The sequence below is a fragment of the Engystomops pustulosus genome, chromosome 1 (assembly GCF_040894005.1).
Source record: "Engystomops pustulosus chromosome 1, aEngPut4.maternal, whole genome shotgun sequence".
NCBI classification, from domain to species: domain Eukaryota; kingdom Metazoa; phylum Chordata; class Amphibia; order Anura; family Leptodactylidae; genus Engystomops; species Engystomops pustulosus.
This window is the reverse complement of record NC_092411.1, coordinates 173,792,281-173,809,672: the sequence shown is the minus strand read 5'-3', so window position 1 is coordinate 173,809,672 and position 17,392 is coordinate 173,792,281. Positions and strand designations below refer to the sequence as shown.

General features: G+C 40.4%; 1 protein-coding gene across 6 annotated transcripts in view; it reads left to right on the top strand.

Annotated features, from left to right (window-relative positions):
- The window catches only part of ARHGEF18 (Rho/Rac guanine nucleotide exchange factor 18), a 373,611-nt gene that overhangs the window by 342,584 nt on the left and 13,635 nt on the right, over nucleotides 1-17,392 (top strand). For all 6 annotated transcript variants that reach the window (XM_072113897.1, XM_072113898.1, XM_072113894.1 and 3 more), the window contains 3 exons: nucleotides 3,939-3,983; nucleotides 10,136-10,183; nucleotides 11,268-11,729. In XM_072113897.1, the coding sequence (XP_071969998.1) occupies nucleotides 3,939-3,983; nucleotides 10,136-10,183; nucleotides 11,268-11,729 (555 nt within the window). The remainder of the gene's footprint in view (nucleotides 1-3,938; nucleotides 3,984-10,135; nucleotides 10,184-11,267; nucleotides 11,730-17,392) is intronic.

Below are 17,392 nucleotides of genomic sequence, written 5' to 3'. Positions count from 1 at the left end.
AGGTCCCTAAAAGGAAAAAGATGAACATTTTCCCAAAAAAGTCACTTTTACGGCTAATTTTTGTATCCCATAAGGCATTAAAGATGAAACAACCCCAAAAAAATGTGTACTAGCATTTCTCCCGAGTATAAAATTGCCCCACACATGCAAATAAAATGTTGTATGGGTACGCAGTGAAGCTCAGAAGGGAAAGAGGGGCGTTGGACTTTTAGAAGCCAAATTTGACAGACATCCTTTACATATGTCAGGATGCATTTAGAGAGCCGTAGTGGTACCAAAACAGAGGGGAACCCCAACAAGTGTCACCATTTTGGAAAGCACACCCCTTAGAGAATTTAGCAAGGTGTAATATGTGTATTTGTCCATAAAGGTGTTTGATTTAATTAGGACTTAAATAGGAAAAAGTTAAAAATTTTCCTATAAAGGTCATTTTACCCCTAATTTTTTATAGCCACAAGGGATAAAAAAAATGTAATAACCCCCCAAAATGTGTAAAGCTATTTCTCTCAAGTGTAGAAGTACCCCACATGTGTATATAAAATGTTGTATGGGCGCACAGTAAAAGGAAAGGGGAATGTTTGCCTTTTAGAAGCCAAATTTGACAGAAATGTTTGACATGCATTTGGAGAACCCTAGTGGTATAAAATAGATAAGAATCCGAAAAGTGACCCTAATTTTTGAATGCACACCCCTTAGAGAATTTTGCAATGTGTAATATATGTATTTGCCCCTACAGGTGAATGATCCAATTAGGCCCTAAACATTAAAAAGGTGAAAATTTTCCTATAAATGTCACTTTACCCCTAATTTTTGTAAGCCACAAGGGATAATATATTAAATAACCCCAAAAAAGGAGTGAAACTATTTCTCCCGAGTGTAGAAGTACCCCACATGTGCATATAAAATACTTTATGGGCGCACAGTAGAGGAAAAGAGGGATGTTTGTCTTTTAGAGGCCAAATTTGACAGAAATCCTTCACATGTGTCAGGATACATTTGGAGAGCCGTAGTGGTACCAAAACAGAGGAAAACCCGAAAAGTGACCCTAATTGTTGAATGTACACCCCTTGGGGAATATAGCAAGGTGTAATATGTGGTATAGTGTAATACATGTGGTGAAATGAGCATTTTGAACATATAGGTGGTTTCCAAATATCATGTGCAATGGAGTCCGAGATGGAAATTGCAATTATTTCTGGAACGTTCAGTGCCCGTTATGTGGCGGCCCATATGAAATAATGGAGGGTTATAGGAAGCAACGGGACATAACAGTTGTTACAATTATTCATTTTACCGAAATTAATTCACAACAGGTTGGGCGTGAATTGTGAATGTGTTGCGTATAAGGAGGTGGAATATACCAAGGGACCAACTAAACTTTTGTCACTCTGGAGTTGTCGCAGGTCTCTTAGTAGTATGTAGTGTCCATCCTTAGTATGTAGTGTCCATCCTAACTTCTCTTTTGGAACAGACTCTTTATTGAGTCCTACCATTAGAAGCAGCAGAATTCACCGGGAAAATGCTGTCCTGGCAAAACACAGGAACATCTAAACCAGGGGTACTGGGGCCCCGTCCTTCTTGTCCCAATATTAGTTTCCTAATATCTTCCTCTTGAAAATGGAGAAATGATACGGCAGGACGTGCACATTGGAACAGCACGTAAGAGTTGTACAGCATAATCTGTACAATGTGCACGGCCAGCGCTTTTGTACCAAATCTTGTTTTTTCGTAGGGAAATTTTCACCAAGTGTTGCTCTTATTCACCCTAGCGATGCCCATTGTGACGAATATTGCTGCATTTGGCTGGACCAAATCGACCAGCCAATAGCGGCAAACATGGACAGAGGGGGGCAACAAAACCCCTCTGGACCGCAAGGCAAAATTGGTGGCTGTCAGGAACAGCCGCCACCCTGCCCCGATCACCGTGTCTACAGACATGGTGACCGGTATTACTGACGTCATAAGTAAATTCGCTGCTATTGGCTGGTCTGAATTGATGAGCCAGTAGCAGCGATCATGTGGGGGGGACGTAACCCTTCTGGTCCATGAGGCAGGATGAATGGCCGTCAGGAACAGCCGCCGTCTTGCCCCGATCACTGTGTCTGAACCGTGTTGGCAAGTCACTACCCGCCGCACCGTTCTACAACAATGCGCGTTGGGAATAGGCTATACAATCTTTATTTATTTTTTAAGCAATTTAGATACATAATGGCTTATTTTTTATTCGAGATGAGATGCACTGTAAAAAAACTTAATTTTAGTGGGTTTTTAGCTTATTGAAGCAATTTTATTAACTTTTTACGTGTGGAGGAAAATAAAATCATCAATTCTTGTTTTGGATTTTTAGCATTTTTTTGGGGGGTGTTCACTGTAGCGTAACAATAATATATTATCTTTATTCTACGGATCACTACGATTACGGTGATACCTCATTTATATAGTTTATTTCATATTTGTCCAATTTTATTGAAGGAAAACTAGAATAGAAAAAATTGCATTTGTTTTAGTATTTCCATTTTTATAGCAGCATAACTATAGTATTTTTTGGTTGACGGAGCTGGTTGTAAGCTTATTTTTTGCGTGACAAGTTGTTCTTTTCATTGGTATCATTTTGGTGCTTGTAACTTTTTCGGATAACTTTTTAGAACATTTTTTGTAAAGCAATTTGATAAAAAGTTTAAATTTTTGGCATGTTTTTGGGTTTTTTTTTTTTACCACGTTCACCGAGGTGGTCCAATTATGATTAGGATTTATTGTACAGATTGTTACGGACGCAGCGATACCAAATAAGTGGGGTTTTTTTGTGATTTAGTGTTTTTTATACTTTATTACTTGTGTACAGGGAAATGTGGTGTTTGGGGGGACTTTCACTTTCTTTTATTATTTATTTTTATTTAAAAAAAACCTTTATTTATTTATTTTTACTTTTTTTACAGTTACTGCCATCTAAGCTTGAACAAGTGATCTTCTGATCACTTGTTCAAGCATTTTTACAGGTTACACAGTGCAATACAGATGTATTGCACTGTGTAATGTAAGACACTGAGCATGCTGCGCATGCCCAGTGTCTTACAGCCGGGTCCTGCCAGGAGGCAGGGACCCGGCACCGGGATGAAGATCTCGCAGCCCCGGGCACCGGCAGTCCCGGGGCTGCGATCGGAGCAGCGGACCCCCCCGGTAAGCGCCGCGGGAGGGTCCGATTCCCTCTTCTTAAACTTTAAATGCCTCTAACACGCCGCGGTCAGCGCGACCGCGGCGTGTTAGGGGTTAACACCCGCGATCGGAGAAATCTCCGATCGCGGGTGTTAGGGGCAGGTGTCGGCTATGATATATAGCTGACACCCGCAGCTTCTGGCCCCGGCTCCGTTCAGGAGCCGGGGCCAGAAGCATGACGTAATAGTACTGCATTTTGCGGGAACGCACCTCCCGCCATGCAGTACTATTACGTCAAATGTCGGGAAGGGGTTAAACAAATATGTAAATGGGCCAGTGGGGCTCCAGGCTGCATTACCACCTATTGAGCCTGGATCACCTCAGAGTCATTTGTACAATTTTAAAAGCCTTGTTTTGTAAAAACCAGGGAATGAGTAGCTTAAAGAAAAGTGGATCCTGCCAGAGGTGGCACACACCAGTGTGTTAGTGTGCTTGGTTTACAATCCTTGATCCTGGAAGATTTCCTTTAATTTGTTGTCACTTGATGAAATTTGTATTTTTCATCATTTATTATCGATATGAGTCACCGATTAGAAATGAGTATAATATTCTTTTTACCAAAATATTGTTTTTAGATTGATTTTTTTCTTTTCTTGAAAACTCAAATGGCGTTAACTATTTTCTGAATCTATTGTCATTTAGACTCTTTGCTATAACTTTCTATATGCTGATAAAACACTAACACAACATCAAGCTTTGACAATTTTATTCTTTTTTTCTCAAAGCCTGAAGTGACCATCCTGGAAAATCACAACTCTCCTGAGTCTGAGGTAATATTTTTCTATACACAGGAAAATGCAACACTAAATATTTGAAATATTTGTCACTATTAGGGTACATTAGGGTATGCTTGGAGGGCGGGCATACCACCGTGTGCTGGAGAGGAGGTGATCCCTCCTCCCTCCCTAGGAAACAGCGGCGCACGGGCGCACACTTGCAAAAAAATAGAGCATGCTCTATCTTTTTGTGGTGTACGGCGTGGATCGGTGCCACACATGCAAATTTGCGGCCGCTTTTACATCCTCATGAACGTCCGTGAGCCCTAATGCAGTGCAATATTTACCAGCTAAGTACCCCATCATAGAAGATCGTTCCCGAGTATTCTAGGAAACCATCCAATATGCATCTTTATGTAATAATGTTTCATTTAAAACCTCTGCTGACCTCTCTCATATATGACGAGATGCATAGCACACCTAGCAAAACATTTGCACTGTGACCTATGTGAAACTCAGATCCCACAGTAAAGTATTAGGATTTGCAAAACCTGTGTAACTATGGCTCTCCCATGTCACTTGTAACTTTGCACTGTTCTGGTGGCCCTTTTGGCTGGTAAACACGTTTATGGCTGACATAGTGGTTTATTGACTGGTACCAGGTACTGGTATGTAGGCAGAAGGGACAAGCACGTATGGCTATGGGGGAAACATTGACTGGCACACACTATTATTTGGATCTGGAAACATATACTGGTAAATCACTTATTGAAATATTTTCCCCACAAAACTATATATAAAACTGCTCAGCTATCCTGCTATACATTGAAGCTACTCCTGCATGCATTACACTAAATTTTCATGGTCTCAGGTTCACTTCAAGGATATCTACCAGTTGATTTCATGCATTATGAACCAAACATACCTTGAGACTACAGCAGTTGCACTGATGCAGAAACATATCTTATGTAATCCCTGTGCTGAGGGGATTTGCTGAAAAAACAATTATAAAATTATGATAATGAAGCTCTGTGGTTTCTGGGTCTATTTCCAGCGCTTCTCCTCTTACATTAAGTATGCACTGCTCGAGAGAATGATGTAATCATTGCGTTGTGCCTAACAGGCAGAAATAATCAATTGTTGTACCATCCCCCAGCTGCTGTGTATGAGTGATCCAGCTCATGTTGATTAGTCCTGTCTGGACAGTTCAGAAAGCTGCTTGGAATGTGTTTATCAACTGCAGGTTGAAGCAATACAGCTTTCCCAAGGTCCTGAATTGTTAATTGTTCAGCAAAACCACTCAGTTTAGGGATTAAACAAGATGTGTGCCTGTAGCTACAGCATTTTCAAGGTATGTTTGGTTCATACTGCAAGAAATCAAATGGCAGATTGCCTTTAAAGGTGTTGCTCTGGTAAATGCCTTAAAATTTAATTAAAGTAGCTTTACCTACCTATTAGATACAATGGAGCACATTCACTAAGGGCCGTGCGCCAGTTTTCTGTCTGACTTTGCACGTTCTTTAAGATGCAAACCTTTTGGGTCGCGGCTGCACTGTTCTTCATGTGACACAAATTTCTGCACTGAAATGGGCGTTCCAGTGCTCAGTTGGACCGTGCGCCACAATTATCATGCAAAGTCCAACATAAGTGTGTTGCACGCCCCATGTTAAGGGTGCACCAAACAAAAGTAGTACACTCTGTTGCAGCAGTGCAGGGCTCGCCAGATTCATGAAAAACATGCGCCAGAAACTATGAATCTGGTGCCCTCTTTACACTACACAGGAGTTTGCACTGTTTTTAGTAAATGAGGGCCAATGTTGTAATGCAATGCTGATGACTAGCAGGAGAAGTCGGTGCCAAAAGTCATCGCAGCTGATGGGGACTGAGTGGATATGGAGATGGGATAAATGTTGATTATAGACAAACGCCTTTAACAATTTCCGCCATATAGACATATAGCCATACGGCATATAGATCGACAAATAGCGCTCCCTGTTGTAGTAGTGCATCATGGGCTCATTACTTATATTGAATATCACAATGTCGGCTGACGCAAGCACGAGACCCTCCTGCCCACGTCAACGGACAAATCAGAGGGGTTCGGCCCGGGTGATTGCTGGCCAATCACAGCATTTTTGCAGTAAAAGTGTTATACTTCAGTGTATTCCCACTCCATTTTACTTTGGTATCACTCTGTCAAATTTCACTACTTACACTACTACTACTTCCATCTGATCCCCTCCTGATGCTGTGTGATCACCTTGGGTGCTCACCATGTCATTTGTTACTCCCATAATCCGCCTGTTTGTTTTGAACACAAATGCAGTTTTCAGTGTGCTGTGCAGGCATTGTTCTACGCTGGACGCATTTTTCATTGAGCCATGTGAATAGCGCTGTACAGTATTCTTTGTAGTGATAGTTAGTTAGATTTATACTCATTATTAGCTGGGTGCATTTGTAGCACCTTTTTACATGGTGCTTATAGGTGGGGGGCTTACACTTTTCAGTGCGCTGTTTACACTGGACACAGTTTTCCGTGCACTGCACTGTTCTTTTTGCAGTGGTAGTTAGATCTCTTGAGTACTAGCTAGGTGCATTTTAACCTTTTTGCACAGTGCACATAGGTGTTTTTTTCCGGCCTGGTATAAATGTTTTCCCAGTGTGCTGTCTAGTTAGGGACTTTTCATATAATTTTTCGGTGTTTCGTATAGTTAGGTGGACTTCATATAATTTTTTTTATGTTCCATCTTACAGTCGTGTCCTTGGGTATTGCATATAGTGCCAGTACAATGTCCCAAAAATTCTACACTCTGTTGGAGGAGTATAAGATGCTGACCTCTGATGCTAAGTCAGCTAGCGGAGATGATGGTTGTTATCCCTCATCTTCCAGCAACCTGGAAGAACCGCCGACACCCCGTCAACTGTCTATCAAAGTTATTCCCAACGTTTAACCCTGAAACAGCCCTTTAGCGCCACGAACAAATCAAGTGTGTTGTACCAGAAGCCATAAGTGCAGATGTCACTGTATAATGCATACGTGTTATATTGATGTGCAGGCCTGATGGGAACTTTCCTAGAGTTTCAAGAGGTGGTAATCAAACATTTGCTGTTTGGAGACCGTGAAGGGGGGAGTGCCAGTTCTTCTGGAAGCAAGGCCACAAATATTGAGGCAGATTTATCAAGATGTCTGGCAGTCAGAATGTTTCCAGTTGCCCATGGCAATCAGTCACAGCTCCCCTTTAAAATAATCATGAGCACTGGACACTGCTAAAATAAAAGCTGAGCTGTAATTGTTTGCCATGGGCAACTAGAAATATTCTGGAAACTTGATATATTGGGGCGCTTCAGCCCTACCCTTTGGAGCTGACTCTGGGATGGGTGGGATGGGGGTTGGGGGTAATTCCCTTTTTGCTATTGCCTTTCTATACATATAATATTCTATGTTGTGGACAATACCCTTAGGCATGTTGTACTTTAAGATTTAAGATTGTTACAGGCCATGCTTGGCTAAATATGAAATATGTGTTTGTTAAATGTTATAAAATAATAAAAACATGTTGATTCAAAAAAGAAATATTCTGGCTTTCAGACAGCTTAATAAATGTGCCCCATTGTATCCAGGCAGCACTTTCCATGAGAAGTTCCTCAAACTGCTTGTAAAGGAAGGACTCAAAATAGGGTCAGTTTTAGGGGTTTCTACTGTACTGGTCCTTAAGAGAATCTACAAATGCTTCATAATGCTTTTTTGCTGTAATTGGACGAAGGATTATCAATAAAGCTTAATTACAGACACTTTACAGCTGATCATTGCAGCGTGGCAGTAAAGTAAAGCATCCAGAGAGCTTCACCAGAGGTCACAGTGGGTAGAGGGGTCCGTCTTTAACTAGGAGGTGTCTGTAAGTCGGGTGTCCTTAAGTAGGGTACAGCCTGTACTTTGTATCACATTTGGGCCAGCATCTCGGGGGTTAAAAAGCCCCCTGCAAACCTAGGGTTGTAGTTTCCCAAAAGGGTCACTTCTCAGGAGTTTCTATCGTACTGGTACATCAGGGCCACTCCAAAACCAATTTGGTTAAAATGGAGCTCCAAAAGCTATTTTTCGGTCCTTCCCTTCTGAGCCCTGCCTTGTGCCCAGCATGTGGATTATTACCACATATGTAGTATGGCTGTACCTGTGAGAACCTACAAAAATACAATTTTTACTTTGCGCCATTCACTTTGTTTTAAATTGGGCCAGCACCTAGGGGCCAAAATGCCCAATACAACCATAGATAGATTCTTTTAGGGTTTTACTTTCCAAAATTATCTAATCTTTTTCTTTGTATTGGTCCCTTTCGGGCACTTCAAGTATGTTATGGCATCTGAAAACACTTACAGCCTTATCGGCCTGCCAAAGACCCAATAGCATCGCTGTATACTGCCATACTCCAAAGAAACAGCCCAAACACTTGTGAGATCTATTTTTACTTCTAATACCCTCTGAATGTGTACATTTTAGGGCTAAATTAGAATAATTTTCTAAAATATTGAAATTTTCACTCCAGTTTTGTTTAATTCTTGAGAAAGAATTAAAGGTTTACACACTCCCCTAAATGTTGACTTAAATAGTTTGAGATGTTAAGTTCATAAAATGGTGTTACTTGTGGAAGTTTATAGTACATAATAATATTTTTTTTTATATAGCACCGTCATATTCTGTAAGGCTTTACAAATCACATGGGATATATACAAATAAAATACTACATTACAGAGTACAAACAGTCATATGGAACAATAGGAGTGAGGGCCCTGCTTGCAAGAGCTTACAGTCTATGAGAAGCCTTTTAAAAGCACTTCCAAACTAAAGTGGTCACCAAAAATATAGCTTGCTACTAAAACTTTAAACCTTCTAAGACCCATAAAAATAAGCATGCTTTCATGCTTACTGACGGATATATCGGTCAGCGAGCTATGAAGGATGTATGAAGAGGGCTTGGGGTGTTTGCTGCATATTGCATCAAACACCCATCGCTAACACCTGTGGTCGTTGCTAGCACTGATCGCGGGTGTTAAATCTTGTTGAAATCACTTCTCCTCCTGATGTCATCAGGGAGCAGCAATCGTTTATGAAGATTCAAAAATGAGCCAATTGCTCATTGTAACGAATCCTATGTAAAACGCCATATACTGCAATACAGTAGTATTGCAGTATATAGTAGGAGAGATCAGACCATCTAGGGTTAAAGTACACTAGAGGTCTAAAACATAGATCCCTGGAACTGATATAAAACTAAATAACCAGTTAAAATCACAAACTTGTTCGGTATCGCTGTGTCCCAAAATGCCCGATTTATCAAAATATAAACCGGTTTATTGCCGGCTGTGAACCACATAAGGTAAAATAGCGCCCAAATGTCCGAAATGTGACTTTTATACCATAAAATTTTTGATAAAAATTGATCAAAAGATCGCATAGTCCTCAAAATGGTATCAATGAAAACATCGGGTCCTCTTAGAACAATTTTTTTTTTGTACACATTTTTTTGAATTTCAGAAAATGCATTAAAACACAATGAAATTTGTATAAACTTGGAATCAACGTGATTATACCGAACCAAAGAATAAAATAGACATATCATTTGGTAAAAGTATAAAGTAGACATATCAGTGAAAGTCGTAAAAACCGAGTCCACAAGAAAGTGACGCAAATGCGTTTTTGAAAAGTGAATGAATACAACAAAACTCAATGTTATTAATCACAAAACTAAGCTTAAATAGTTTGCTTTTATGATTCCCAAGATTTTATGAGTTATAGTAAAAAGTTTTTTTTTTCCAAGATGGCCAATGTAAATGGATAAAGATCCTTCAGTTCTCAGTAACTCCTCTTTCCTCTTATGCTCTGCTCTCAGTGATAATATAACAGACCGTCCTCCTCTGTTACCATAGTAATGATGTGTGTAACTGCCATCACTGCACATTACCCCACTGAGATGGATCTCACCACAACACTGACCACACTGGATGCACTGCAACCAACCGACTACAGCCAAACATAGTGATGGTCACATGACCTGCCTAGGTAGGTGCAGAACATGTAACCAGCAGCCATATTCTGTCCTGTGTCTCCTCCACATGCTAAAATCAATTGACTGATTAAAGGGCCAGTAGCATTTTAATTTTTCGTTATGGTGTATGTCCACAATACTGTTTAACCTTTTTTTTTTCTACAGGTGATTGTGAAGGTGCAGACACTGCTAAAAATCCTATATAGCTTACAGGTGAGTTACATTTTATTTAATAAAAATACATATTGCTAATTATTTTCTTCTGCATTTCTTCTGTTTTTCTTTTTTGCTGATATATGAGGGAATAAATATAGCATTTCCAAATTTCATTCTTTACAGTTCATTTTACTACTCGTATCTCAGAGTTTCGATTCTGTTCCTTTTTACCCTGCATAATGTAAATACAGGAAGGCCCCCGGGTTACATACAAGATAGGGTCTGTAGGTTTGTTCTTAAGTTGACACAAAACCAAAGGATACCCCTATATTCAGCCTATCCAACAATATACTCAAAATACCAAAAAAGAACCAGAGCGGCAAAAGACTTCAATATATAAAAATATGTAATATTCTTTATTGAAAGTACATAAATATAACATATATAACCCTCAAATGGGAAAAGAAAAAAATTTGTAAATACAGTATATAGGGGACACAAGTAGCCCCAGATGGACAAAGGGCAGCACAGGAGACCAGTGGCTACCCCTGTTAGTCCAGAGTCCAAATAGTATAGTAAATAATAGACATAATATGGTCAAAGTATTAGACTCAAATGCATTGGGCAAAAAGTGGCAGTAGTGCAGTAAGAAATATGTAAACCATACACAACACTGGAGGTACCGTCCAGTGTTAGTAATAGATATGTCAAAATACTATTGCACACTCACCCGAAAACATAATGGACAGACACTGGGCAGTTTAGGGGAAAGCCAAAGGATACACCCCAACGCGCGTTTCGCACGAATGCTTCGTCAGGATCTGGTTCTTTTTTGGTATTTTGTTCTTAAGTTGAGTTTGTATGTAAGTCGGAACTGTATACTTTATCATTGTAATCCTGTGACAATTGGATTTTAAAAATGTTGGGTTGTCATAATAATCAATATTAACACTAAAGCTTCATTACAGACACATTTGATAACTGTTTCAGCTGATTATTGTAGCCTAGGACTAAAGTACAATAAATTACCAATATCCAGAGGTCCGTTTGTAACTAGGGGTCGTATGCAAGTCGAGTGTTCTTAAGTAGGGGCCCGCCTGTATACAGTGACTAGTTTCTAACGTGCTCTTCACATTTGTAGGCTTTGATAGCGCAGCAAGACAGCTACATTGAGGTTCAGCGAGAACGTGAAAAGCATTTCCGACAGCAGTCATCAAGGGGGAATTGGTTGCTTGAACAGGAGAAGCAAAGGAACTTTGAAAAACAGAGAGAGGAGTTTGCAAATGTGCAGAAACTACAAGACCAGCTTAAACAGGACAAACAACGGTGGGAGCGTGAAAGGAATAAACATCAAAAAAATATGGAAGATACCGAGCTCAAGCTCCGGCAAAGAGAGGAGGCTTCACGAGCTGAAATGGAAAAGCTGAGGCAAGACCGGATAGAATTAGAAACACAAAGAGAGGCCTATCAGCGGGACCTTGAACGGCTGCGTGAAGCTCAAAAGGCAGTGGAGAAGGATAGGGAGCGGCTGGAGCAATTGAAGAAGATAAAGAAGTCAGTCACTTCAGGATCATTTACTCCAGACCTGGTGCAGGTTACACTGGTATGTATGCCCTCATTACAAATTCCATATTAAATATGTTCAGGGCACAGCTTTCAAGAGCACACACAGCACAGTTGGTATTCTGGTGTTTCTCTTCTAGTTCTCTTCTAGAAGCTTAAAGCGTAACTGTAAAGGTTTTTTTATTTTTCACAAATCAATAGCACTTGGGATGTAAAACAACTTTGCCTATTATCTTTATTACCTATATTCAGTAGTTTCTTTTCTATCCCTATCATATTACCTCATTGCTGTAATGGCTGTCTCCTCTCAATGTGCAAATAAGCTTTATGAGATGAATGTTGTTTACACTACGGATTCATAGGAGGGGATGAGCTGCTGCTCCCTGCTCACAGGGTAAGAGGTCATGTTTCAGTAAATGCAGCAGAGCTGGAAATGTGCAGAACAGTGAATACAGCAAAGCTGGATGTGTATACAGATGTCTCTTGCAGAGAATAGGGAGGTACAAGATCTCCCTGTTCCCCATCAGTCCCTCCATCCCAGTCTGTGATTCTACAGAAGTTTCTCTGTCTGTCTCTGCCCTTCGCTACTCACTTCCCCCACCTTGTCAACGGCAGTATCGGCTTTATCCAGATAAGCTATTAACCCTTAGTGCTCACACAGCACAAGAATACCTCCCAACTTTTCACAAATACAAAGAGGGACATTAACCACCCCTTAACCACACACCCTAGCCACACCCCCTTCTTGCTATTCAGTGATTGTTTTCTTTCAAAGCTGAATTTTACAAAGGTGATCACATAATTTTTGAAAGACTCAGAGTGCGGTTACACGTACCACTAGTGCTGCATTTACAAACGCAGTGCTAGTGTAAGGGGGACGTATATCGGCCGTATATACGTCCCCCATACATTCGTGTGAATGCAGCCTTAGTCTGGTGTAGATTTAGAGACATTAGTTTAATCCTGCATCATTAATGGCATTTTTCAATCCTGAGCTTTTTATATTTTTCCATGTACAGAGCTGTATGATGGGATACCAAATCTGTAGGTTTTATAATGTTTTCATACATTTACAAAAATTAATGTTCTGGTGCTAAGAACTTTTTCATACTTCAGTGACGGAATAATCGCAATGTCTGGCGGTTTGCAAGGCGTTGCGATTATTTCAGGGCTTGTAAATCACAAAACTGACACACAAGCCCTGATGACTGTCTTTTATCATACAGTACACTGACATTACTCACTGTATGATGAGAGTGGTTGTCCTCCCTGATCCCTGCTGTGGAGATGGTCAGTGTAGAGGGGGCAGCTGGGACATCACACAGGGCAGCAGGGATGTGACCTCTGACTGTGCTGCTACCCTCCCCCTCCACAGCTATCAGGAGCTTCAGGGGAGTCTCCTATGGCCGGGTCCTGCTGTGCCCCGTGCTGATACCTGCACTCACTCCGGACACGAGGCACAGCTCACACAGGTGGAGGGGCCCGGCCGGGGAAGGAGGAGGGGGGAGTGCTGGGAGCTGTCAGCTCTCTTCCTTGCAGCCGCGCTGCTCCTCTGTATCTGTGCATGTATTTCAGTGTGTCCCGGGACCAGGAGACAGGACTTCATCTCTCGGTCCGGGACAATGGCAGGAAAAGTGTGAGTATCTCTCAACCTCCCGGGGCAGCGCGACAGAGGTGTAAAACCATGACTGTCACGCTGAAACCGGGACGGTTAGGAGGTATGCACAAGCTATAGACTGCATGTAACTGGTGTACTACTGATTTCTACCACTTATTACATGTTCCCTGCTCCTCCATGTGATGAAAGCTGCCAGGCTGTCACCATATACACCCTGTATGTTCAGTGTTCATTGGATTTACTTGTGGGAAACTAAATGGATTTAATGCTACATTACTTTGAGAGAAAACACAAGGCATCATGGGATCTGTGGGCAAGCTAGCCGGCCTCAGCCCGAGGGCATAGACTGACAGATATTAGTCTCTGCCCACTTCAACTCTTGTAAGAGAGATTTTTGTCACACACTTTCAGAACAGAAAATGCCATAACTTTGAAAACAAACAGAACTATGCCTACTTCCTCTGCTTGTCCTATTCTTTCCAAAGGGGGAATCGCATAATAATTTGGTAAAATCACTATAGCTTTACAGTAACGCTTTAACCCCTAGGGGACACAGCCTATTTTGGCCTTAAGGACGCGGCCCCATTCTTCAAATCTGACCTGTGTCACTATAAGTGGTTATAGCTTTGGAACGCTATGAGATATCCAGGGGATTTTTAGATTGTTTTCTCGTGACACATTGTACTTCAAATTAGTTTAAAAATTTGGATGATATCTTTTGTGTTTAGTTATGAAAAAAAACAAAATTTGGAAAAAAATTGGAAAAATTCTTTATTTTCAACGTTCTAAATTCTCTACTTTTGATGCAGATAGTCATAGCTCCCAAATAAATTCATAACTTACATTTCCCAAATGTCTGCTTTATGTTGGCATGGTTTTTTAAGATTCCACATATTTTACTAGAATGATATGAGGCTCAGAATTTAGGTATCATTTTTCACATTTTTTGTAAAATCACCAAAACCCGCATTTAGATGGACCTGCTCAACTTCTAATTGACACTGAGAGGCCTAAATAATAGTGAGACTCGTAAATTACCCCATTGTGGAAACTACACACCTCAACGTATGAAAAACCACTTTTAAGAAGTTTGTTAACGCTTTACGTGTTTTATAGGGGTTAAAACAAAATGGAGGTGCAGTCTGCAAATTGTAATATTTTTTCACAATACACCCATTTTGGGTGGAAAATTAAACATTTACAATGGATTAAATGAATAAAGGCTCCACAAAGTTTGTTACCCAATTTCTCCCGAGTACACGGATACTCTATATGTGGTGGTAACCTGCTGTATGGGCGCACGGCCGGGCATAGAAGGGAAGGAGGCGCCATCCAGAGCAGATTTGCTATGTCACATTGTACAGGCTATAATTTTTTTCTTTTTTTTAATGTGGACCTATAGGGGCTTATTTCTTTTGCCACATGAGATGCACTTTTCTGGTACGTAATTTGGGGGAATCTATAGGCTAATTGGTGAGATTTTATTAACTCTTTGTTGGTGGAGGAAATGAAAATCATCACTTTTCAGGAAGATTTTTATGGGTTTTTTTTTTTTGCCCGTTTACCATACCATAAAAATAATATATTACTTTTATTCTATGGGTCGCCACGATTACAAAAAGACCTCATTTATATAGATTTTTTATTTTTTTCCCATTTTTACTGCATAAAAAGTAATTTGGCAAAAATGTTGTTAATTTTAGCATTACCGTCTTTCATATGCATAACTTTTTTATTTTTTGCCTCACAAATCTGTTTAAGGGCTTATTTTTTGCGAGAAGGATTGTTCTTTTTAGTGGTCTTATTTTAGAGTGCATAACATTTTTTAAATCCCTTTTTAGAGCATTTTTATAGGGTATTAATTGAAAATGATCTTTTTTCTGGAGCTTTTTTTTGTTTTGTTTTTTACGGGGTTCACTTTGCGGATCTAATAACGATTCTGTTTTATTATGCAGATTGTTACGGATGCAGGGATACCAAATATGTGTGGTTTTGTGTATTTTATTCAATTGTACTGAATAAAAACCAATTTGGAGAAAATCTTGTTCATTTTAGCATCACCATCTTTTCATATGCATAACTTTTTTATTTTTCGGCTGACAAATCTGGTTAGGGGCTTATTTTTTGCGAGAAGAGTTGTTCTTTTTAGTGGGCTTATTTTGGAGTGCATAACATTTTTTAAATTACTTTTTAGAGCATTTTTTGATAGGGTATAATTAAAAATTATCTTTTTTCGGAACGTTTTTGCGGTTTTTTTTCTACGGCGTGTACCGTGCGGGTCTAGTAACGATTCTGTTTTATTATACAGATTGTTACGGACGTGGAAATACCAAATATGCGGGTTTTTTTGTGTTTTTGTGTTTTTTATACTTTATTAAGTGTTTTTATGGGAAAGTGACATTTTATTTTTTTGTATTTATTGTCTATTTATTATAATGTGTAGTGTTAAGTGTTTTTGCATATTTTTACTTATACATACTTGAACTTAAACCAGTGATGCTCTGATCACTGGTTTAAGTTCAATACACTGCTCTACAATACTATTTTATTGTAGAGCAGTGTAAACTGTCTGAGCAAGCTTGCGCATGCTCAGACAGTTTACAGCCAGACCCGGAAGGGGTCTGGCTGCCATGGAGACCGGGCAGCTCCGGGGCACATGCCAGTCCTCGGAGCTGCCCAGAAGTGGATCGGATCCCCCGGTAAGCGGCACGGGGGATCCGATCCACAGCGCAAACACCCTTACACGCCGCGGTCATGTTTGACCGCGGCGTGTAAGGGGTTAACACCCGCGATCGGAGCCGGCTCCGATCGCGGGTGTTAGCGCAGGCTGTCAGCTGTACTAGACAGCTGACAGCCGCTGCTTCTGGTACCGGCTCCGTTCGTGAGCCGGTGCCAGAAGCAGGACGTTATAGAACGTCCCCGTGCGCTAAGCATCTAGCCCCGGGGACGTACTATAACGTCCTGGTGCGCCTAGGGGTTAAAGAAAAGTGAATCCTGCCAGGGGGGCTAGTGTGTGACAACAGTATATTGGTATGCTTGGTTTGCAATGCTTCATGCTGATGGTAAATGTCCTTTAAACAACTACCAGCGTAGGATACGCAACATCATGTAGCAGTGCAAAAATTGCATTGGGCTGTGGGTATACTACAAACTGTGCACTTTGGGGCAGATTTGGGGACTAAAGATTACAGTGCAAAACTAGTACTATTGCGCATGCGCGAATATTTCCTGCTTGAGACCGCAACGTCACTTATCTTACAAAGCGCATTCAAATTCCAATGTAAGTTTGAAGATAAAAAAAAAACAGTGCTGAAGTATGCATCGAACAAAAGTATAAAAGGATGGGTCTTACTGCTTATATGCTATTGGAAGGGGGTGAGGAGATATTCCTCTATAGGAAGCAGTCTTATATTTGTAGAACTTTCCACACTACAGACAACTGACCCTATCCAATTCTCACCCTAACTGCAAAAATAAGCCATCACCAACCTACATTCATCCCAAACCGTAAGACTATCAACAGGGGACCAAGTGACATTATGCATGAAAGTTATTTTGCTGCTTGCATAACTGTCTTTCAGGGCCGGTTCTAGACAAAGTGGGGCCCTGGGCAAAACTAAAAGGGGGCCCCAAAATAAAACTATTTTATGACCAATCACAGTCAGTAAGAGGCCCCATTTAGTATGGTAAAACAAACTGTAATATGGGAAAATTTTATAGATAGATAGATGATAGGAAGATTCATGGGCAGCACGTTGGCTCAGTGGATAGCACTACATCCTTGCAGCATCTCAACATCTCAAAGAGTTTGTATGTTCTCTCTGTGTTTGCGTGGGTTTCGTCCGGCGGTTTCCTACCACACCAAAAAATTACTGGTAGGTTGAATAGATTGTGAGCGCCATTGGGGACAGGGACTAATCTGGCAAACTCTGTGCAGCGATGCGTAATCTGTGTGTGCTATATAAATAAAGAATTATTCATTATAATTATTATGATAGAAGATATATATGAAAGATGATAGAGATTTATAAATGCAGAACTATTAAGTAGATTATATATATAGTAGATGGGTATGATAGATAAAT